This window comes from Drosophila takahashii, chromosome 2R (assembly GCF_030179915.1).
Source record: "Drosophila takahashii strain IR98-3 E-12201 chromosome 2R, DtakHiC1v2, whole genome shotgun sequence".
Lineage (NCBI taxonomy): Eukaryota > Metazoa > Arthropoda > Insecta > Diptera > Drosophilidae > Drosophila > Drosophila takahashii.
This window is the reverse complement of record NC_091679.1, coordinates 851,484-874,821: the sequence shown is the minus strand read 5'-3', so window position 1 is coordinate 874,821 and position 23,338 is coordinate 851,484. Positions and strand designations below refer to the sequence as shown.

Sequence of the window (23,338 nt, the reverse complement as noted above, 5' to 3'; positions counted from 1 at the left end):
GAATAATAAACCGCGTGTATTCCGATGTACAGAATTTTTTAAATTTTAAAATCCCTAAAAAAATACTTAATTTAAAATTAAAAAATTTTTACAAATATTTTTTTGAAAGACATTAAGATATTCCACAAAGTTATAAATTATACTTAAAATATTGAATACCTCTTAATAACATATACTTATAATAATATTAGTCATTCTTAAATTAGTTATAGACTCTTTAATCTGTACAACTAATGTTAATACACTTGCGTGTTAATTAAACTTCGTTCTAACTGGTTAATCTTACTACAAATAATGAATTTTAATTATTAGTATACATTTTAAATGATGTATGTATATTGTATTGTAAATGTGTATGATATATGTATTTATGTACATTGTACATTGTACATTGTATATTTTCCCTTTTGGTCAAAATAAGACTAATTTAAAATTCCAAAAATCTGAGTAATTTGGTATTAAAGGGAACTAGTCCCCACAACCGCGTAAAAATGATCCTCGATGGAAAGCGATTTCTTAAGAACTCTCGTAACAATGGATGACCACAAGGAAGCGTTTTCGACCCTATAAAGTATCTATATTCTTGATCAGGGTCACAGTCGAGTCGATATAGCCATGTCTGTCTGTCCGTCTGTATCAGGGGTGCTCAAAACTGCCTTCCCTGTAGTTCTCAAGGGGGCCGGTGGCACTTTCGGGGTAGAAAAGGGATCGACCACCCAGTGGTCCCTTAAGGGTCAATAGGTGGCGTGTGTATTTTTTACAAGAGCAAAAGAGTTATCGGAGAGTGAACACTTCTATGTGAACACTTCTATATGAGTTAAAAAAATTGTAAAATGAAATTTTTGACAAGTATATAATGATTTTAATAACGAATACAACTTTATTTTGTTTATATAAAAAACAAATTTAAAAAAAGTTAAAATAATAAAATAAAAACTTAATAATGAGATAAAATAATATAATAAAAGATAGAATTTTATTTCTTTTTATATTATTTATATTTAATAATGAGCAATTTAGCTGCAGGAATATTTTTAACAATAGCGGTGGTTCAGTAGCAAAACGTTTTCTTTCCTTCCATAACAAGCGGATTTTATTGGTGCTTAGATATATAAAATAAATATATAAGTACCTAATTTTATATACATAGAACTAAACAAAAATAATATTAGCGAATGTTTTTATTGCCATCGATTATACGATATCGGTAGTCGCAATATTAATCGTAACGGATTGCCATAACTACCCAACCCCGCTACCATCACTAACCCAACGTTTGCGCCAAATTTTGTAAACATTGTATTTAATTTGTCTTATTGTACATTTAAAGTGTTATATTTTGTTGTGATCTGAAGTGTCGTCAACAGGTGAGTAACACCATGAGTTGTGCAAGTGAAATACCTAATAATGTGTGATATTTAGCCATGAACAGCAACAGGCACATTCGTCGATTTGTTAAAGAGGAGAAGGAGAAATAGTGGTGCAAAGGACTCCTACGTAAGTCTTTTTAAAGGGCGCCTTATAAATATTTTTATGAAATTTTCTTCCTTTTTAGATTAAAGCCATGAGATCGTTGTTGCTGCCAGAAGGGGGTTTAAAAAACTTGCGAAGGGTTCTCACGGATGAGTTTGTTTTGGGATTTAATGTTAAAGGCCTTTCTGGAAAAAAAAGCCGTAAACTCCTTTACACATTTCTATGGTGCACTTCACGGTAGGTTATTTTTATAACTGTATTTTTTATAATACACTTAGTTTCTTGATTCAATTTCAATCTATTTACTTAGAATGCCATCTGTCTTTAATCCTATTTCTTTCTGTCTTTTTCTGCTTTTCACTTTTAAAACATGGTTTGATGTAAACAGGCTTGTATAACAAAATCTAAAAATATATATTTAAACCCATGCAGAGGGAATTATAATTTAGTCCAGAAGTTTGTTACGCAGTAAAGGAGACCTTTTCAAACCTATAAAGTAAATCCATTTAACCATGTCCGTCTGTCTGTCGGTTCAAGTTTCAAAAGCGTGAAATAAGTCTACATTTAACTGTTGGTTATTCTTATTTTATATTTATGCTTTTCTAGTCACAATTTTATTCCTGAAAGCTGCAAGGGTATTAAAACTTTGGCTTGCCGAAGTTAGTTTCTGTTCTCATTTTATTTTAAAACACTAAAATCTTATTTTTTTTAGATATTGTTTCAGAATCTGGTAATGCAGAAATATTGATTTCCAAGGCAATTCAATTGCAAAAGAAACGATTTTTTAAAATAAATTCAAATCAAATAATAACAACAATGAGGAACTCAACAAAAACGTGTCAGCAGAGGAATTTGTTCAATAAATATAAATTAAAAAAATAGAAAAATTGTCTACTTATAATACAATAAATTAATTTAACAAAAAGTATTTTTTCTTGGGAAGTTTCATAGCATTCAGCTTTTTTGGTATTGAAAACACCAACCCCATTTCATACCCCTTTTCGCCACAAAAGGGACCGATAGGTGGTCCCATTTAATACCCCTTTTCGCCACAAAAGGGACCGATAGGTGGTCCGATAGATGGTCCGATAGGTGGGTATAATATGGGACCACCTATCGGTCCCTTTTGTGGCGAAAGGTAATGCAGAACTTCGCCATATGACCACCGCCTAGGACATGCCGTGGTAAAAGTGGATAGAAATTTACATTGCGGGTGGTATGAACGGGAGTTAGTCCCAAGCCCCCGGTGTATGGCGATTTCGCTAGTTCGGGACCAGTCCCGGCGAACTACAGGGAAGTCACACACAGTCATGAAAAAGACAACAACACTTTGCATTGTGATTTGTGGAGAAAAAAACACTTCAACTTCTAGCATTGCGAGTGCACTGCACTACAAAAAGCTAGAAAGTTCGTATAACCCACACATATTCTTGGGTTTTTTACGCAGCGCAAGTTTGTTTCAGTTGAGAACCACGACCCCGCTAACGCAAAAAAACATTAAAATACATTTTTCAAATCGGACCGTTTGTTAAAAAAGTTATGCGCGATCAAAGTTTTATATCTCCATCTCCCTCAACTCTCTTTAGCACCCGACTATAGCGTTCTTTCTTGTTTAAAGTCAAAACTTAAATTTTTTTTTTATTTTGTTTGTGGTATTTCTTCATAAAAAATATTTATACTGACAAATTTCAGCATTAAATTGGTTCAGTGGCCTATTTCATTAAAAATATATATATTGCACACGGAGGGTGGGTGCCTGGTGTAACTTTTAAAATACTTCGGAATTCTTCGTGAAATTTAATGAAATTTAAATTTAAATTCAACAAATTTAAAAGGCAAACAAAAAATCGTTTTTTCTATATTCTGGCAGGAACAATTTTTTAGAGAAATTCCGGGGGAAGACTTAAAATTTTTTACATACTTTTAAATCGCACGTCTTGTTTAAGAGTAGATTGCTTGGCTTTAAGTCCCGGTGCAAGACATTTGCTGAATGTATGTACTTCAGTCCACGCAATATCTGGTACAAAAAGTAACAGATGTGATCATTACTCAGCCTCTGAAATAAAATTGAAAATATGTAAAGTATTCGATTTTAATTTTAACACAAATTATCTTCTATAAATGCGTACTTTGATATAAATATCACTAAATGTATAATTTCGCTATTTGTAAGTGTTGCGCAGGTAAAATATTATTTAATGCACTAACGTGTTGTAACAAACAGTGTCTAAAATGCTACAGTCGAAGTAGCAAAAGTCACATAATTTTTAATTTTTCTTGCTTCGACTGCCTGTAACTTTTTAATATGAGCTGTTGCTTTTGCTGCTGCTTTTGAAAAAGTCGACAGTCGCAGTCAAAGCAAAAGCAATATCCGAGAACTGCCGACTGTCGAAGCAGTAGCAAGTCGTTGCTTTCTGATTTTTAGCTTCTGCTGTGCTGCTGCTTTCAGTCAGTAGCAACAGTCAAAAACTATGGTTTTGGCACTCTTTCAAAGTTAAAAATCTATTTTTTTCAAAATTTTTTTGTTGTGTTGGCTATCAAAAAATACTTAAACGTACAAATTTCTACATTAAGTAGGTTTAGACAGTGGCCAATTTCATTACAAACATTTCTGTAAAAGCAGCATGATGATCAAGGCATTACTTTTTAAGATACACGATCCGCAGCTGAGGAAAACGTGGTTTCGAGAAAAAGGCATTTAAAGTAATGGAATATATCTTCTGCACAAGAAAGTTGGGAGCCGTCATTCTGGTATAAGTTCCAAAATAGGTAGAATTTCTTCGTGAAACTTTCATGACACATTTAAGGAAAAAAAAATTGAATTTTTTTTTTTCTATATGTATCTCCCCCCTTAATTATACCCGTTACTCGTAGAGTAAAAGGGTATATTGTATTCGTGTAAAAGTATGTAACAGCTAGAAGGAAGCGTTTCCGACCCCATAAAGTTTATATATTCTTGATCAGGGTCACTAGCCGAGTCGATCTAGCCATGTCCGTCTGTCCGTATGAACGCTGAGATCTCGGAAACTACAAAAGCTAGAAGGTTAATATTTTCCACACATATTCTTGGGCCTCCTACGCAGCGCAAGTTTATTTCAGCCGAGAGCCACGCCCCCTCTAACGCCCACAATCGCCCACTAACGATTTTAAAATGTGTCCTGCGCCCGCATCTTTTAAGATTTCCGTGAAGTATAAATGCAATTTTGTTGTGTTTATTTATACCTATCGAAATGTAGAAGACATTTTTCAAATCGGACCATTCATTAAAAAGTTATACGCAATCAAAATTGTTAATATATCTCCCTCGCACTCCCTTTAGCTGAGTTACAATTATTAGATAATCGGGACACCAACCCGAGTACTCCAGAGCGTTCGCACTCCCTTTAGCTGAGGTACGGGTATTAGATAGTCGGGACACCAACCCGACTATAGCGTTCTCTTTTGTATTTTTATACCCTTGCAGAGGGTATTATAATTGCAGTCAGATGTTTGCAACGCAGTGAAGGAGACGTTTCCGACCACATAAAGTATATATATTCTTGATCAGCATCAATAGCCGAGTTCATCTGTCCTGTCCGTCTGTCCGTGTCTATGCGAACTAGTCCCTCAGTTTTAAAGCTATCGCGATGAAACTTTCCCAAAAGTCTTCTTTCTATTGCAGGTCGTACATATGTCGGAACGAGCCGGATCGGACCACTATATCTTATGGGTGCCATAGGAATAATTAACAAAATAATAAAAAAAACTTTATAGAAAGTAGGTTTTTTGATTTTGACAATGTAACAAGAAAGGAAGCTACCTTCGGCCAGCCGAAGCTTATATACCATTGTAGATAAAGTAATACTAACTCGGTGCAGTTCCAGGAATTCCAATTTTGTTTTTAAGTAGTCAAGAATCAAAACGCCTACTTCCTACAAAGTTACAATGAATTTTCTTATATTTGTTTGAATTTTCCTATGGGAGCCTTAAGATATAGTGGTCCGATCCGGCTCGCTTCGACATATGTACTACCTGCAATAGAAAGAAGACTTTCGGGAAAGTTTCATCGCGATAGCTTTAAAACTGAGAGACTAGTTCGCATAGAAACGGACAGACGGACATGGCTAGATAGACTCGGCTATTGGTGCTGATCAAGAATATATATACTTTATGTGGTCGGAAACGTCTCCTTCACTGCGTTGCAAACATCTGACTGAAATTATAATACCCTCTACAAGGGTATAAAAACAACATTTTAGGTAGGCATACCTGCAAGGGTATATAAACTTCGGCTGGCCGAAGTTAACTTCCTTTCTTGTTTCTATTAATTTGCATTTCATTTTCCGACCGTTCCTATGGCAGCTATATGATACAGTGTCCCGACTTTTTCTAAATTTTATTCGAAACTCATAAATATTTAAAAAATAACATTTCCAAGAGTAGACGATAATATTTAAAAAAACACCGAAGCTAGAATTTTTTGTACGTTTTTTTCCGTTCTTTCCTATGGGAGCTATAAGATATAGTTGTCCGATCCGGCCGTTTCCGACTTATATACTACCTGTAATAGAAAGAAGACTTTTGGGAAAGTTTCATTCCGATAGCTTCAAAACTGAGAGACTAGTTTGTGGAAACGGACGGACAGACGGACAGACAGACAGACGGACAGACGGACCGACGGACAGACGGACATAGCTAGATCTTTATGGGGTCGGAAACGTCTCCTTCACTGCGTTGCAAACTTGTGACTGAAATCATAATACCCTCTGCACGGGTATAAAAAGACTGAAAAAATACCATATTATAGCTATTGTTCTGAAAAATTATCCAAGGATACTCAAATTGCTTAGCTTATCCATCTAACTATAACCAAATATCAGTGCAAAATCATATAGAAATATGTTTCAATCAAGTTTTATCCTTGCCCATCAATACAAGTAACCGTATTATTTGATTTATATTTATTTTTTAGAACTACAGTGACGTGCAAGTTTGAGTGAATGCTTGCCACCATTGACTTTGGGTACGCATTAAAAAGTTATTAGTAAAGGAAATGAATCCAAATTTTTGGTGTTTATTCTTTGAATATTGATTAACAAATTCGTATACACAATATAACAAAAAATCCAATTGGTCTTATTAAGAAATAAAAAACAAAATTTCAATTTTTAATAAAAGTCAAATTTTAAACTTTTTTCCTGGGGCTTAAAACAAAAATGGTTTTGATACTAAGTTTTTTCCCAAGCAATGTTAATAATACCTGCAAAAAACAAAAATTCAAAATATTTTTCCTTGTATTTTTTATGATTAAATTTTAAATATAACTGAAGAAACGGTGAAATACCTTCAGTTGGAGCAGTTTCAATCGTATCTTCCACATAATTTATTTGGCGATACCGCTATTTATACCCGTTACTCGTAGAGTAAAAGGGTATAAAGTATTCGTGCAAAACGAAGGGCTGAATAACCCATATGAAGAAGCAAAAACGAAACACTAGAAGGAAGAGTGAAAAAATACGAGAAGACTAAGAAGAAAATGAGTAACAACGGACGAGTTGAGTTCGAGCCTTTCAAGAGAACGAAGGCGTTGGCCAGAAGACGAAGGAAGACGTGTGAAATTCAAAATATCTTTATATACTTTATTTTATACTTATCAAAATATTAACCACAAATAAACAGTAAACCTAAAAATCCCACATTTGGGAGCGCGCCGGGTATCAGTGAACGAAATGAAAAGAAAAACCGAAGAAGCGTGCGAAGTGAACCTGCAAAAAACTACGACGTAAAAGAATTTGCAACGAATAAACGATATGTGTAACAATTTAAAACATTAATTCAACGACTTAATATTTTAATATTTTAGCCTTCCACAAATACATTTTTGAGAACGAGGGTGATAGAGGCAACCGCCAACGACTTCAAGATTTTTCCGGTTTTGACTTCGACGAAAGCTCGGAAAATTACTTAGCAAAGGAAAGGTACGTGCAGGAAAATCTAAACGAACGCGATCTGGCCTCAATTTGCAATGGTTCAACACATTGCATTTTCACCTACAACGTAGACGACGTCGGACTTCACATATTTCGCAATTTGGTGCAAAAAAAGCTTCTCGCACACAATCAAATTGATTCCTCAGACGAAGATGACAAGGTATAAGTAAGCGGCAGATCCACACGAAACGACGAGTTTCTTTGCAGAACAAATCGGAATGCAAAACGCGACGAATTTTGTCAAAAGTACTTACAAAGAGAAGTCGATAAAAATTTGCAACGAGGTGGCAGCACCAAGATTTTCTTTTAGTTTTCGCGACATGGAAGATTTGATTCGCACATTTGACGGAACTAACTCAATTTCAATTGAGTCGTGGTTAACTGAGTTCGAAAAACAAGCGGTAATAATTTGCTGGAATGACGTTCAAAAGTTAATATTCGCGAAAAAATCGCTGAGAGGCACGGCTAAATTGTTTATCATGAGTGAGAGAGGTCTGAGCTCCTGGAACGCGCTTAAAATTGCTCTCCTAAATGAGTTCAAAACAAAAGAGAACGCTATAGTCGTGTTGGTGTCCCGACTATCTAATACCCGTCACTCAGCCAAAGGGAGTGCAAACGCTATACTCGGGTTGGTGTCCCGACTATCTAACAATGGTAACTCAGCTAAAGGGAGTGCGAGTGAGATAGATATATAAACAATTTTGATTGCGTATAACTTTTTAATGAATGGTCCGATTTGAAAAATCTCTTCTACATTTCGATAGGTATAAATATACACAATAAATTGCATTTATACTTCACGGTAATCTTTAAAGGTGTGGGCGCCAGACACATTTTAAAATCGTTAGTGGGCGATTGTGGGCATTAGAGGGGGCGTGGCGCTCGGCTGAAATAAACTTGCGCTGCGTAGGAGGGCCCAGAATATGTGTGGAAAATCTCAACCTTCTAGCTTTTGTCGTTTCCGAGATCTCAGCGTTCATACAGACGGACAGACGGACAGACGGACATGGCTAGTTCGACTTGGCTAGTGAAGTGACCCTGATCAAGAATATATATACTTTATAGGGTCGGAAACGCTTCCTTCTACCTGTTACATACTTTTGCACGAATCTAATATACCCTTTTACTCTACGAGAAACGGGTATAACTATTGTAAAGAGCAAACAAATCCACGAGCAGTTGAGCAAAGCAAACGCGCAAAGGACGAGTGTAGTTTCGCTTACTTGTACCGAATGAAGGATCTGGCAATCCGCGGTGACATTTGTGATTCGGTTTCGATTCAATACGTAATTGATGGCGTAGACGATTTTTCAATTGACAAAGCTCTCCTATACTGTGCCAGAAATGTCAGTGAGTTCAAAGAGAAGCTGAAATGTTACGTCACAAAGAACGAGCAAGAGAAAGTGTACAACCGCGAGAAACCAAAACGAACCGACGACGTGATTCAAAGTAAAAAACTGGCAGCACCCAAGAAGAGCTTTAAAAAAGAGGTTACTTGCTACAATTGTGGTGAGAAAGAACACTTGTCCAATAATTGCAAAAACAAAGAACGCAGCACTAAATGTTTCAAGTGTAACCAGTACGGACATATTTCGCGCAATTGTAACGAAAAAGAAAAAGCCGAGAGCAAAAACAAAGTTAACATCCATCGAGTACGGTCTAAAAGTAATTTTACAAGCAAAGAAGTTGGTCTCGCTAACGAAAAGTGAGGAGCTCTGTTCGACACCGGAAGCAAATTCAACCTGGTTCGCGAAGATCTGTACAACGGTATACAACGTCCGAGACTTCAAAACTGTAGTGTATCTCTAATTGGTTTCGGTAACGAGCGCGAAGCGAACAAAATACATCCAATTGGACTTTTCAAAGAGACGATTTTCATTGACAATAACGAGTTCGAATTGGACTTTTACGTTGTTCCAATCGGTTGCATGGATTTTCAATTGATTGTCGGCGAAGAACTTTGTTTACATGCTGAAATTATTTTTAATCGCGATGGTTTGCAAGCGAAAGATGCCGAGTCCGGTAGAACAAAATGATCTAATCAACGTTATGAAAATCGACGTCGTAGAGAATTCCAACGAACTTAATATCAACGAACAAGCAAGTATGTTTGCCAAAAACGAAGTACGCAAAGAAGAAGAAGAAGAAGAAGACCACCAAAATCGAGATGCGCATTATCCTGAAAAACGAGACCAAGATATTTGCCAGTCCAAGGCGGTTGCCTTTTGCTGAGACACGTTTGGTAGAGGATCTGGTTGACGAATGGCTTCAAACTGGAATCGTAGAAGTGTTTGACTCCGAGTTTACCACCCCAGTGGTAATGGTAAAAAAGCGTGACGGCTTTCCAAGATTTTGCATCGACTTTCGCAGGATCAATAAGTTATCGTTTAAGACCATTTACCCTTGCCTTTAATCGACGATCAGCTGGACAGACTCCAAGATGCCAAGATTTTCCACACGATCGATTTGAAAAATGGATTTTTTCATGTTCCTGTCTTAGAGCCCAGCCGAAAATACACATCCTTTGTCACACAAACTCTTCAAACTCTCCTGGCGTTTTCCAGCGGCATGTAAACGCAATTTTTCGTGAGCTGACTCGCAAAGGCGTCGCTCTGCCTTACATCGATGACGTCATCATACCGGCTATGGATGAAGAAAGCTCATTGCGTAACCTGAGGGAGGTTAAAGACACCTGTTCAGAATATGGTCTCGAGTTGAAGCTTAAAAAGTGCCATTTTTTAAAAACACGTATACAATTCCTCGAACATATTATTGAAAATCATAAGATTTATTTAACCCCTGGGAAGATAGATGCTGTGGCCAAATTCAAATCACCACAAACGTTGAAGCAACTAGAAAGTTTTTTGGGTTTAACGGGATATTTTAATGTGTGATTATACCCGTTACTCGTAGAGTAAATCTAGCCGAGTCGATCTAGCCATGTCCGTCTGTCCGTCTGTCTGTCGTCTGTCCGTATGAACGCTGAGATCTCGGAAACTACAAAAGCTAGAAGGTTGGGCTTCCTACGCAGCGCAAGTTTATTTAAACCACGCCACCACAATCGCCCACTGACGATTTTAAAATGTGTCCTGCGCCCACATTTTTAAAGATTTCCGAGAAGTATTAAAGCAATTTGGTTGTGTATATTTATATCTATCGAAATGTAGAAGACATTTTTCAAATCGGACCATTTATTAAAAAGTTATACGCAATCAAAATCTCTAAAGATTATAAAATGAAAGACCGATTTTTAGGTGGATACGACCACAGCCTAAACCATAAGAGCTAGAGCAGCCAACTTTTTTCACAGTATTCCATTGGGGGCGTAGGCGCCCACTAAGGTCCGACATGTCCCCCCAGTGGCCCCAAACAGCTCCAATATCCATATTTAGAGCAAAAAATCATTAGATTTACTTAAGCTTAACTTTTAAAGTGGTTGGAATTTTGAAATTTTGATTTTGCAGAGTTTTAGGTCTTGAAAGGGCCTAATTAGAAATCTAAAAGAAATTTCACAATCCCCCATAATTTTGGGGCTACATTTAAAATTAACTTTTCGATTTAAAAAATCTAAACCGCTGCTCCGATCGAGATGATTTTTTGGTAAATGGTTATTCTATGGCCCAAATGCTTAAGTTTAATTTTTAAAGTTTTTAACATTTTTTTAAAGTATTTTTAACGAAATTATTTAGATTTCCTAAGTTATTGCGTTGCATTTTGTGGGAGCCTGCCGAGAGAGCAAAACCCAGAGAGCGGATGCCAAGAGAGCGACGGCCGAGAGAGCAACAGCCAAGAAATGGGGTGGGGTAGTGCTGCAGGGAAAGGGGAGGGGAAAGGGGCAATTTAAGTTAATTTTGTTTTGGATTGTAAAAACTTAAACTCCGATCAATATGATTTTCGATCAATAGTCAGTCCTGTGGATCAAATGCTTAGGTTTTATTTTTCATTTTGTAGCACAAGTAAGAACCTTATTTAATTTCCACCATGGAAGAAAATAGAAAATTACTACAAATTCTGTAAGCAAAGCCAAAATGTTTCCAAGTTAAATATTAATCTTAAGATTCGAACTTTTGACCAAATACGTATGTACATACAGTTGCGAAAAAAATAATAGCACCACTTCGTCACAGGTTCTTAATATTAAAGAATTATGTGGAAAACGGGGATTTTAATATAAGAAGTGTTTTTTATTATCTTGATTAGTATTCACCCTATTTGAAAAAATTGATACGGATATCGAAAATATTGTCTACATATAATTTTTTCAGATTTTAAGAAAAAAAGTCAAAAAAAGGACGAAAAAAATAATAGCACCACTTCCGTTTTCTTTAAATAAAACGTTACGATGCGCTAATAGTATTTTCTTGGACGTTGATACACTATGGTCTGTACAAACAAGTGGCCCTTACGACACCAAGCAAAGCTTGTTACGCGCGGAGCCCTAAACCGTTTTGGGCAAGTAAGCGGAATCGCGGACATGGAGAAAATACGATCTAACAAAATACATGCTTACAAAGAATTTATAAATTATTTGAAGACAGAAAATACATAAGTTTATTATAATTAGTAGCATTGGGGGTACCTCGCAAGATAAGAGGGCAGTCGACTACCTGTGTCCCAGTGTAATCCCCTCAGAGCAAATAAAAGGAATTGTGTTGGACAGACTCTAACATATTTTGGTAACAGCTAATTTGAGGAGACCATATACAAGAGCAATATTCCATAGACGGACGAACAAGAGAACAAGATAAACATACAAAAGCTTTGTTGTGTAAGGATCATCGAACTCCCTTGACCAACGTTTCATAACTGCAAGAAGATTTCTGGCTTTATTAGATATAGTAGATATATGGTCTTTAAAACTAAGTTTATGATCAAATAAAACGCGAAGATCCTGAACTGATAAAACCCTGTGGCACTCCAGAAGTAACATTAATTATTTTGGAAATTCTATTGTTAAAACAGACCATTTAAGTTCTATTAGAAAGGTAGGAAAGTATCCAGTCAAGTAGGTTTGGAGGAAACCCTAAACGGGACAGTTTAAAAATAAGAAGTTTATGGTTCACAGAATCAAAAGCTTTAGAAAAATCAGTATAAATCACATCAGTTTGATGATGTGTCAGGAAGCCTTTAGTAATTAAAGATGTAAATTCTAGTAGGTTTGTAGAAGTAGAGCGACGTCTAGTAAACCCATGTTGACACGGAGAAATAATAGACCGGCAATGATGCTGCAACTGACAGGTAATAATTTTTTTAGGAATTGCACTGAGTTTTGCAATACCCCGATAATTTGAGATATCTGACTTGTTCATTTTTTTAAACAATGGAACAATAAACGATTCCTTCCATATGGATGGAAATCTTCCTTGACTTAGCGACAAATTAAATATTAATGCTAAGGGAAAAGCTAGATAGGACGAACAATTCCTCAGTATACAACTTGGTATTTTGTCAGGACCCGGTGAAAAAGAGAGCTTAAGAGTATCAAGACTCTGAAGAACATCAGATACATTAATCACTGGTTTGAAGATAGAGTTCAGATGAGGTAGTGGGTATGGATAATCATTATCAATAACACCATTGCATTCCGTATAAGTCGATTAAAAAAAATAAATTATTAAGAAAAAGAGAATGAGGGTAGCAATTAGATTTCCGCTTAGAATTGACGAAAGAATAAAAAAGTTTAGGATTACTTTTAAGATCACGCTTACAACGAGACAGGTAATTTTGATAACAGTCTGAATTGTGCTGGACAAATTCCGCCTTAGCAGAACTATATTTGGCCCAGTCCGTCAGCAAGCCAGAAATTTTGAGTGTATAAAGGATATATTTTATGAGATTTTACTAAAACTAACTTCTCCTGATATCCAGACATCAAATTGATTACCAATTAGCAATACAAAGACATGTGGAAAATTTTCCAAGTCGGAAAAGAAAAATATTCAAAAAAGAAACATATTGGATGGAAAACGGTCATGAAAACCGGTTGGATTGTTTAGGTTTTGGATCATCTTCATTAAGAATGGCATAAACTTTAAAGGATAACACAGAAAAACCGAGTCCTGGCCCATTTTTCCTTCCAAAATGTTATATCACAAAGCACAAAGAATCTTATCAGGGCCAAAACTAAACTAAAACACGTGCTTAAAATAATAGCGAATATTTTAATAGTTGGATAATGTTTCAATAAACAAATTTATAAAACATGCACTTAAAAAAAATCCTAGCCGAAATGCGAAACACATTTACAAGGGCATAGGGCTCGTCAAAAAAACTTACAAATGAATGCCCGCACACTTATAAAGGAAAAGTTAAATTGGGTAAGAAGAAATCCTTTTTGTAAGTCATGTGTCTTCTAAATACCTAAATTGACTAAGAACATGGTACCAAAACATCCATTTATTGAGCATGGACCTAGTATTAACATAGGCTTGTTTTTCCTTCTTGAAGTAAGATCAATACGGATGAATACATCGTTCATGAATCATCCTATGATGTAAATAGTAATACAATAGTAATTGGTAGCTTAAACTGAATACAAAATACTTCTTAAATGAATCTTTGACCAATAAAATCCGGCCAGGATCACGGTCAGGATAGCAAAGAAAGAGTTCGTAAGTACTCAGTAATCAATATACATTGACTTGTGAACTCGCTTGACCATAACACAACCAAAAATCTTCGAGTTTTTTTTTAAAGACAGTTTATACAGTTAATCTAAAACGTCTTAAATCATTTCCGAATAAATTTGAAAATGTATCATGACTTTTGGGCCCCATTTCTCATTATTCTACATTTTATTCTATTTTTAGAGAAGTGGTGATATTATTTTTTTCGTACGTTTTTCCATTTTTGCATAGATTTTCTTAAATAAGTCCAGAAACCTTTTATAAAGCTAACATTATTTTTCATATTCAAATTATATTTAGTCTTACCATTTAAAACCCGTTTTGAAAAGTTAAAAAATGTGAGTAGGGTGACTAGTTAAATTTTTTTTGGGTTAGTGGTGCTATTATTTTTTTCACAGCTGTATGTATATTTGGATATGTTTTGATTTGCTTATATGTATGTACAATACATGTACATACACACAATGTGTGTGTATGTTTCTATTCGAAAGTAGATAATGTGCTTGAATACAAATAAAATGATTCATTTCCTTTCAGCCAATGCAAAATTGGAAGAGTTTAAAATTAATAATTATCAATCAACTGTGGAATCGGAAAATAATAAGTTACTTATTTCTTTTCGTGTGTGTACAAATGTTTTCGTTTCATTCAAAACAATAATTGTGTGTACATTTGTGCGCAAATTAAAATTGCATTGATAACATTGTAATTGATAGAAGGTATAAAAATTCACTACTTTTACTTAGATCGCATTCATTTATTATATAGCTCTACTATTAGCCTTCGGATTCTCTCTCTTGAAGAATCTTCTAGAAAGGTTGTTTTCGCAAAGGTTTTCAACAAACGCGCAAATAAGATATAAGAAAGTCCTGACAACCTAATTTCCTAACTGCAAACTAATTTTGAGCGAACGAAGTCGCTCAGGGTATAACTAGTCTAACATATTGAAATATTTATTATTTAAAAATTCATTATTTAATGGAGGGTTAAATAAATAATTGTAATTTTTTAATAGATTAAAAAATGACTTTTTACTTTTTGTCATTCAGAAATTGTCAAAACACTTAAAACTTAACTTTGAATCATTAAAAGCCGTTTTTTCGTCCGTACTTTAGTTTGCCTGCCGGGACAACGGAGCTATACACAAAAAATGGTTTACTCGTCTGCGCTGACTCTGCCCAGATGCAGAGTTATCAGAGTAAAACGATCTCTAATATGCACTGATTTTAATGTTCAAGTTTGAGGATTGGTCGATCGATTTAGCGTCGCTTGTGAAAGGTTGTGCTTACCATTGTGATCTGAGTTTTTCTTTATTTCGTGTTTTTTTTGCAAGTGTCTTGTGTTTGTTTATCAACAAAGTTTAGCCTAACAATCGTGTTAGTGTTTTTAAATAGATCACCCATTTAACGGGTACGTGGTTATAGTTTATTTTAACTTTTCCTTTAGATTTGTTTAATATCTTTGCTTTGTTAGTGTAATTTGCACTCTCCTATCGACGCTCAGTCGCGCTCTCTGGCTTTCGATTTAATTCGTGATCCGCGCTCTATTACTTTTTGTGCTTTGTGTCTTTGCGGTTTTGGAATTTGATCCCAGTGCCAAATTTACTTGAGGTATTTTTCATATTTTATTTTATTTTCTTTAATTTTCATATAATGGCTCTTATCTGTTCAATGACACAGTGTATTCTTTTTTCTTCATCTAATGAAGATTTTATCTTCTGCTGGTTCTGCGAAACGATCATGCATGTTAAATGTGCTGGATTTAATGGCAGAATTAGAGACTTTCTTGAACAGCGTGCCGGTCTAATGTGGGCATGCGAGTCCTGCAGGAAATTGTTAAGTGAGATGACCAGCTCTATGAGGCAGACTCGAGACGGCCTTTTAAATCTTTCGGGAGCTATTAAAAAACTCAATGAAGGGTTTGATTCCGTTTGCTCCCAATTTAGTAATAAAAAACTACTAAGCGAGTCGCCCAAACGCAAAAAGGCAAGCTCAACGGCAGTAAATAAAGTTGTGGCATCTACCCCAAATCCGAACCTGGTAGGTGCAGCAATTTTTGTTTACTCAGCAACTATGCCAATGGATACCACTGGGTACGGAGGTGTCCCTGTTTCCGGAAGTCAAGTTGGGAGAATATCCTATGGGCCGACCGTACCCATAGGTACAGTAGGTACCGTTTCTGGCTCGCAGGCGAGTGAGGTTCAGACTGCTGCTGGGGGGCGTAAGAAACTTTCAGTTGTTCCACATAGGAATCAATTATTTGTTTCTAGGTTCACCCGAGATACCAAATCTGAGGATGTTTTGGAATTTATACGAGAAAAATTCCCATCCAAGGACATTGCAGAGGAACAATTTTGATTTTCGTACGCCCGCAGGATATCGTCTTTTAAAATATTTTATACTGAAGATATTTTGGCTTTTACGGAAACTTGGCTGAAACCAGAGATATCTGACTCTGAAGTTCTGTCAAATAACTTTAACACCTACAGGACGGATCGCTCCTCGCGTTGGGGGGGTGGTGTACTGATTGCCGTTACCTCTACTTTAACATCGGAGAGACTTAACTTTCATATCCCTAACGAAATTGAATTTGTTAGTGTCCATGTTTCCCTGCAATCCTTATCTATTTTTGTAACCTGCTCTTATATTCCTCCTGGCTCTGATTTAATCATTTATGAACACCATCTGGCTGCTATAAAATCTGTTCTATCCTTCCTCTCCAACAGAGACCTTTTGATTGTTTTGGGTGACTTTAATCTCCCTAATATCTCTTGGTCTCTTCCCTCTGACACACTTGTAGCTAATCCTTTATCCCCCCTTTTAGAATTATCGTTACAGCAAGTAAGCTTTATACGAAATTCTTTAAATAGACAATTAGATCTAGTATTTGTTTTAGATCCGCAAGAAGTTACGGTATCTAGAATTGACGCACTTGTTGTACCTGAAGACCGATATCATCCAACATTGGAATTGACAATTGGCCTTCCCTGTACTGATACCCTTTCTCCTTTAGTTCCTCAAACTCAAACGAGATGCTTTCGAAAATGTGACTATAATAAACTAAATTACACGATTTCGCAATATAATTGGACTGATTTGTACAATTGCATGGATATTGAAAGTGCAATTGAATTCAATCGGGTTGTTGTTCCGACTATCTAATAACCGTCACTCGGCTAAAGGGAGTTTTACGAATTAAGTTAAAAAGGCATTGAAGTATTTCAAAATACCTTTTAAACTAGGTATAGCACATGTCTGTACCTTTAGTAGTGTAGAACTTACAAACTAAGGAAATGTAGCTATTTTTAGCTTTTTCCCGCTAAAGTAGCGGCTTTTTCCAATAGTCGTAGAACAAAAGATTCCTATATGGAACTCTTAAGTGCAAATTTACTGATTCCATGACCCTAAAATACAGTTCGGATACCCTCACACAAAATTCAATACTCAGGGAGCGTTAGTAGTTCGAGCTGGCAAAAGTGGCTATTTTTGTATAAAAAAACGTGACTTTTTACAGAAATGTGTTATATACCAAAATTTAAGGAATCTCAAGGGCTATACAGTTTAAAGTTTTAAAGAAAATCGTTAGAGCCGTTTTTGAGATAAATAAAAAAAAGCTAAAAAAAAGTTTTAAAAAATTGTCTTTTGTTCATATCTTTTTAACTATTACATTTACACAAATTGCATATAGAAGGCGTTTATAGCATTTAAAAATACCTTTCAAAGCACAAGTATGTAGCTTTAGTAGTATAGAAGTTACGGCTTTCCGAATTTTAGTTATTTTTAGCTGTTTTCCCGCTAAACTAGCGAGTTTTTCCAAAAGTGGTAGAACAAAAGTTTTTTATATCGATGTGATGAACGTCATATCAAATTTTCAAAACTTAAAAAACATGTTTTGGACAAACTGACAAACAGAATTAAATTTTCATTTTGGAAAGACGAAGAAAGTCTTATTTTGGCTATAACTTTTGAACGGAGCGTCGGATTTTATCATTTGACCACAACTAAATCATTGCGAGAGGGCAATTATCCCCACCGGCCCCAACAGCTCCAAATTTCGAAATTTGCACTTTTTCACTTTCACTGCTCTCTTCCAAGCCAATTGATCCTTTAAGATTCTGCAATACCTTTCGATTGGTGTATTACTCATTACGATCGGACTATCGCAGCAGATTTTCAATTTTGCGGCTATATAATAGTAGTCGCCTTCGCACACTCCCAGCGGGAATGTGAGAAGTTTGTTTTTGTGTTCTTGAAATCCTGTTCCTTTTTGCAGGCGGCGGTGTAGGGATAGATAATTTCTGAGCGTTAAATGAGGGTGGGTTTCTGAGTAGCATCAATATCAGGCCATTTATGCGCTGTGTGATTTCTGTGGCACTACGATTATAATATTTTTTAACAAAAAAAATCACCAACTTATAATATTAAAAAATCCTATGATTTACACCAAAACCAAAAGACTTGTTCTCACATTTAGTTTTAATTATTAGTAATTTTAAAAGTCGTAGAAAAAATATTAATAATTGTTAATCAAAAAAATTAAACTATATAACATTATTATCATAATGTCTATAATGATAATATTAATTTATTTTACTCAACATTTTTCAAATAATAATAAGGATGAATGTGGGATTCAACCAAATTATAGAGAAAAGCCACGGTAAGACGATTAAAATATTTGATCACATTTATCAAGGAATTACATTAAATTACAAAGAAAACTATTGTTGTTTTTTAAATTTTTAAACATTTTCTGTGAAATAAAATAATTTGATCGTCAGATCGTGGCCTAAGCCATTTTTAAGTGTTGTTAAAATATAAAAATTCGTGTAGGTGGTATTGATAACACGAAAAATGCCTAATATACCTATAATATACGTAACCTTTAATGATTACGGTCCCTGAAAAGTATTGTTTAAATATTTATTCGGCGCCAAAGTGTGACCCAACTTTACAACGAAATTTACACCACATTTATCTGCATTTTGTATGGTATTATCAAGAATATAATGCAGGGTAACATCATTTTTAAATTTGTTGGAAAAAGTGAAAAAAAAGTGAAAATAGTTAATTTTAATCTAAAAAACGAGGACGGAAGCTAACTTCGGCAAGCCGAAGTTTTAATACCCTTGCAGATTTTACGAATTAAAACTTGACTAGACTAGCAACATGAATTAATAAACAACAAAATATTTTATAATTGAAAAAATAAAATTTTAAAATTTTTCACCCTATTGTTCCTATGGGAGCTATAGGATATAGACGCCCGATCGGCACGCGCGTTTACCCTAATGAAGGTACGCACAAAAAAATACGATTTGGAAAGTTTCATGGGAATAGCTAATATTTTGCGCGAAATATCCTGAAAAACGTCAAATTTTGACCGATTTCACCCTATTGTTCCTATGGGAGCTATAAGATATAGACGTCCGATCGGCACGCGCTTTTACCCTGATCAAGGTACGCACAAAAAAATACGATTTGGAAAGATTCATGCCAATAGCTCTTACACTGAGCGAAATATCTTCATTTTTGTGAAAGCTATATCCGATTGTTCCTATGGGAGCTATAGGATATAGACGTCCGATCGGGTCGGCTTTCAAACTTGATCTGCGTACACATGTTTTAGGACGACTGTGAAAGTTTCAAGGCGCTAGCTTTTAAACTGAGCTCGCAAACGGTATTGAAACAGACGGACAGACGGACAGACGGACAGACGGACAGACGGACATGGCTATATCGACTCCCCTATTGATCCTGATCAAGAATATATATACTTTATGGGGTCGGAAACGTCTCCTTCACTGCGTTACAAACTTCTGACCAAAATTATAATACCCTCTGCAAGGGTATAACAATAAGGTGAGTGATAAAATGAATTTTGTCTTTTTATAACTTTTATTTCAGCGTTACAAAGGTTAGTATCACAGATATTTTCGCCATTAATAAATATACGCCTCCGGATGCTATCTTCAACACAAATTCTGCATTTCAGTGACACTTGAAATGTTTTTAATCTTTACCAGTGGTAAATGGTGTGAGGTGTTCATTAAATGGTTGTATAAATAGTACTTCAGTACTAACTTAGTTGTTTAACTTAATCAAAATATTACATTTATTTGAGCCAGGCCGACTGAGACTTCTTGGGACCAGAAGTGTTGCGCCTGCGTTTGTCATATTTTATTTTTTCTTCTCATAGTTTTTGATATAGATACCCGACATAAAACAACTGAACAGAGGGTAAATGATCGGCCATGGCAAACCAGGCATAATTTCTGGAGAGATCCTTTAATTTTGTGCGGAGACCTAATAATGGTAATTACTCTTATTATTATTCCTGGTCTTACATTCATATCTAAATTATGTTTGATATTTTCAGAAGACAGACAAGAAATGGATATCTAAGTACTGCATTCGGCCAAGCAAAACCCGGGAATGCTTCAGGCATTAAAAATTTGTAGTTCCAATGCTTCGATTGTAAATATTATTAATAAATACACAAACAAATATTACAAAAAACATGATTTTTATTTTGGAAAATCAGATACTGCAAAGCAGTGCAAAACCAAAACTGCGAGGGTCTGGAAAAACCAAAACTGGGAGGGTGTAGAAAAACAGATATTGCAAGTGGAGGAAAACCATAACTGGGTACGTGTGGAAAATCTATAATGCGGGAAGTCGAAAAACCAGTGGATTTTGTCCTGCATTCTTCTGCCAGAGATCCAGATAGAAACCTCATTTCCCCCTTACTTTTTGTGTCACCCCCGTGTATTTTGAAACCAGAGATGGAAGAAATGTAAGGGATGAATGAGGTTTAGTCCCTTCCGCTTCCATGGAGAAACCTCTTGAAAATATGTTATTTTCCAGAGGAATTTTCCCGGTGGGCTCTCCTGGTGCGCTTCGTCACTACATGGACTGCCGTCCATAGTGATAACCCACCGGGAAAATTCCTCTGGAAAATAACATATTTTCAAGAGGTTTCTCCATAGAAGCGGAAGGGACTAAACCTCATTCACCCCTTACATTTCTTCCATCTCTGGTTTCAAAATACACGGGGGTGACACAAAAAGTAAGGGGGAAATGAGGTTTCTATCTGGATCTCTGGCAGAAGAATGCAGGACAAAATCCACTGGTTTTTCGACTTCCCGCATTATAGATTTTCCACACGTACCCAGTTATGGTTTTCCTCCACTTGTAATATCTGCTTTTCTACACCCTCCCAGTTTTGGTTTTTCCAGACCCTCGCAGTTTTGGTTTTGCACTGCTTTGCAGTATCTGATTTTCCACAATAAAAATCATGTTTTTTGTAATATTTGTTTGTGTATTTATTAATAATATTTACAATCGAAGCATTGGAACTACAAATTTTTAATGCCTGAAGCATTCCCGGGTTTTGCTTGGCCGAATGCAGTACTTAGATATCCATTTCTTGTCTGTCTTCTGAAAATATCAAACATAATTTAGATATGAATGTAAGACCAGGAATAATAATAAGAGTAATTACCATTATTAGGTCTCCGCACAAAATTAAAGGATCTCTCCAGAAATTATGCCTGGTTTGCCATGGCCGATCATTTACCCTCTGTTCAGTTGTTTTATGTCGGGTATCTATATCAAAAACTATGAGAAGAAAAAATAAAATATGACAATCGCAGGCGCAACACTTCTGGTCCCAAGAAGTCTCAGTCGGCCTGGCTGAAATAAATGTAATATTTTGATTAAGTTAAACAACTAAGTTAGTACTGAAGTACTATTTATACAACCATTTAATGAACACCTCACACCATTTACCACTGGTAAAGATTAAAAACATTTCAAGTGTCACTGAAATGCAGAATTTGTGTTGAAGATAGCATCCGGAGGCGTATATTTATTAATGGGGAAAATATCTGTGATACTAACCTTTGTAACGCTGAAATAAAGGTTATAAAAAGACAAAATTCATTTTATCACTCACCTTTTTATTGTTTTTTAGATTAAAATTAACTATTTTCACTTTTTTTTCACTTTTTCCAACAAATTTAAAAATGATGTGACCCTGCATCATATACTTGATAATACTAAATGCAGATTTGATAAAAATTTCGTTGTAAAGTCCGGTCACACTTTGGCGCCAAATAAGTATTTCGTTTAAAAAATACTTTTCAGGGACCGTAATCATTAAAGGTTACGTATATTATTGGTATGTTAGGCATTTTTCGTGTTATCAATACCACCAACACGAATTTTTATATTTTAACAACACTTAAAAATGGCTTAGGCCACGATCTGACGATCAAATTATTTTATTTCACAGAAAATGTTTAAAAATGTAAAAAGCAACAATAGTTTTCTTTGTAATTTAATGTAATTCCTTGATAAATGTGATCAAATATTTTAATCGTCTTACCGTGGCTTTTCTCTATAATTTGGTTGAATCCCACATTCATCCTTATTATTATTTGAAAAATGTTGAGTAAAATAAATTAATATTATCATTATAGACATTATGATAATAATGTTATATAGTTTAATTTTTTTGATTAACAATTATTAATATTTTTTCTACGACTTTTAAAATTACTAAAAATTAAAACTAAATGTGAGAACAAGTCTTTTGGTTTTGGTGTAAATCATAGGATTTTTGAATATTATAAGTTGGTGATTTTCTTGTTTAAAAATATTATAATCGTAGTGCCACAGAAATCACACAGCGCATAAATGGCCCGATATTGATGCTACTCAGAAACCCACCCTCATTTAGCGCTCAGAAATTATCTATCCCTACACCGCCGCCTGCAAAAAGGAACAGGATTTCAAGAACACAAAAACCAACTTCTCACATTCCCGCTGGGAAATGGTTTTAAGATTTTATAGGGGCACTCCTACGTGTATTAGTTAATCTCTTCAAAATGCATCACTCGACCGTATATATTCAATTAACGATTTAGGTGTTCTATTCGACCCAGAACTTAAATTTGACTGCCACATAATGGCCATTGTCAATAAAGCTATGAGTGTTCTTGAGTTTATAAAGCGTTGGTCAAAAGAATTTGATGACCCTTATACAACCAGATTATTATTTACCTCCCTTGCACAGTGGTTTCGCTTGTATGGGAGCCGCGGCCAAAAATACTTCTAGTTGTTATATCGTTACGAAATTTTTCCCAAAATTCTATAAAAATATTTTAATTATAGCAACAAAAAATTGGACATATCGCCCGACTATGTCCTATAGCTTCCATACAAAATATCGGACCAAATTTGAAACACGTAACTATTTTCAGTTTCA

The 23,338-nt window shown here is 35.3% G+C and overlaps 1 protein-coding gene and 3 long non-coding RNA genes across 12 annotated transcripts in view; 2 read left to right on the top strand and 2 right to left on the bottom strand.

Moving 5' to 3' along the window:
• The window catches only part of rl (Mitogen-activated protein kinase rl), a 222,494-nt gene that overhangs the window by 82,507 nt on the left and 116,649 nt on the right, over positions 1-23,338 (bottom strand). For 5 of the 8 annotated variants that reach the window (XM_070212625.1, XM_070212623.1, XM_070212629.1 and 2 more), the window contains one exon: positions 3,395-3,529. The exons of 2 other annotated variants lie outside the window; for them this stretch is intronic. In XM_070212625.1, coding sequence (XP_070068726.1) covers positions 3,395-3,529 — 135 coding nt within the window. Of the gene's footprint in view, positions 1-3,394; positions 3,530-6,796; positions 6,848-23,338 lie in introns of those variants that run through there. One more of the 8 variants, XM_070212628.1, reaches the window with a different exon arrangement.
• Positions 1,111-2,398, top strand: LOC138912392 (uncharacterized). The gene is made up of 4 exons (XR_011417922.1): positions 1,111-1,367; positions 1,423-1,497; positions 1,556-1,710; positions 2,186-2,398. It is a non-coding gene; the product is annotated as an uncharacterized lncRNA (long non-coding RNA).
• Positions 6,814-23,338, top strand: part of LOC138912307 (uncharacterized) — a 110,544-nt gene continuing 94,019 nt past the window's right edge. For both annotated transcript variants that reach the window (XR_011417831.1, XR_011417832.1), the window contains exon 1: positions 6,814-8,096. This is a non-coding gene — a long non-coding RNA (uncharacterized lncRNA). The remainder of the gene's footprint in view (positions 8,097-23,338) is intronic.
• On the bottom strand, positions 21,338-22,130 carry LOC138912446 (uncharacterized). Its single transcript, XR_011417994.1, has 3 exons — positions 21,970-22,130; positions 21,572-21,687; positions 21,338-21,507 (listed from the first exon to the last, which is right to left on the bottom strand). It is a non-coding gene; the product is annotated as an uncharacterized lncRNA (long non-coding RNA).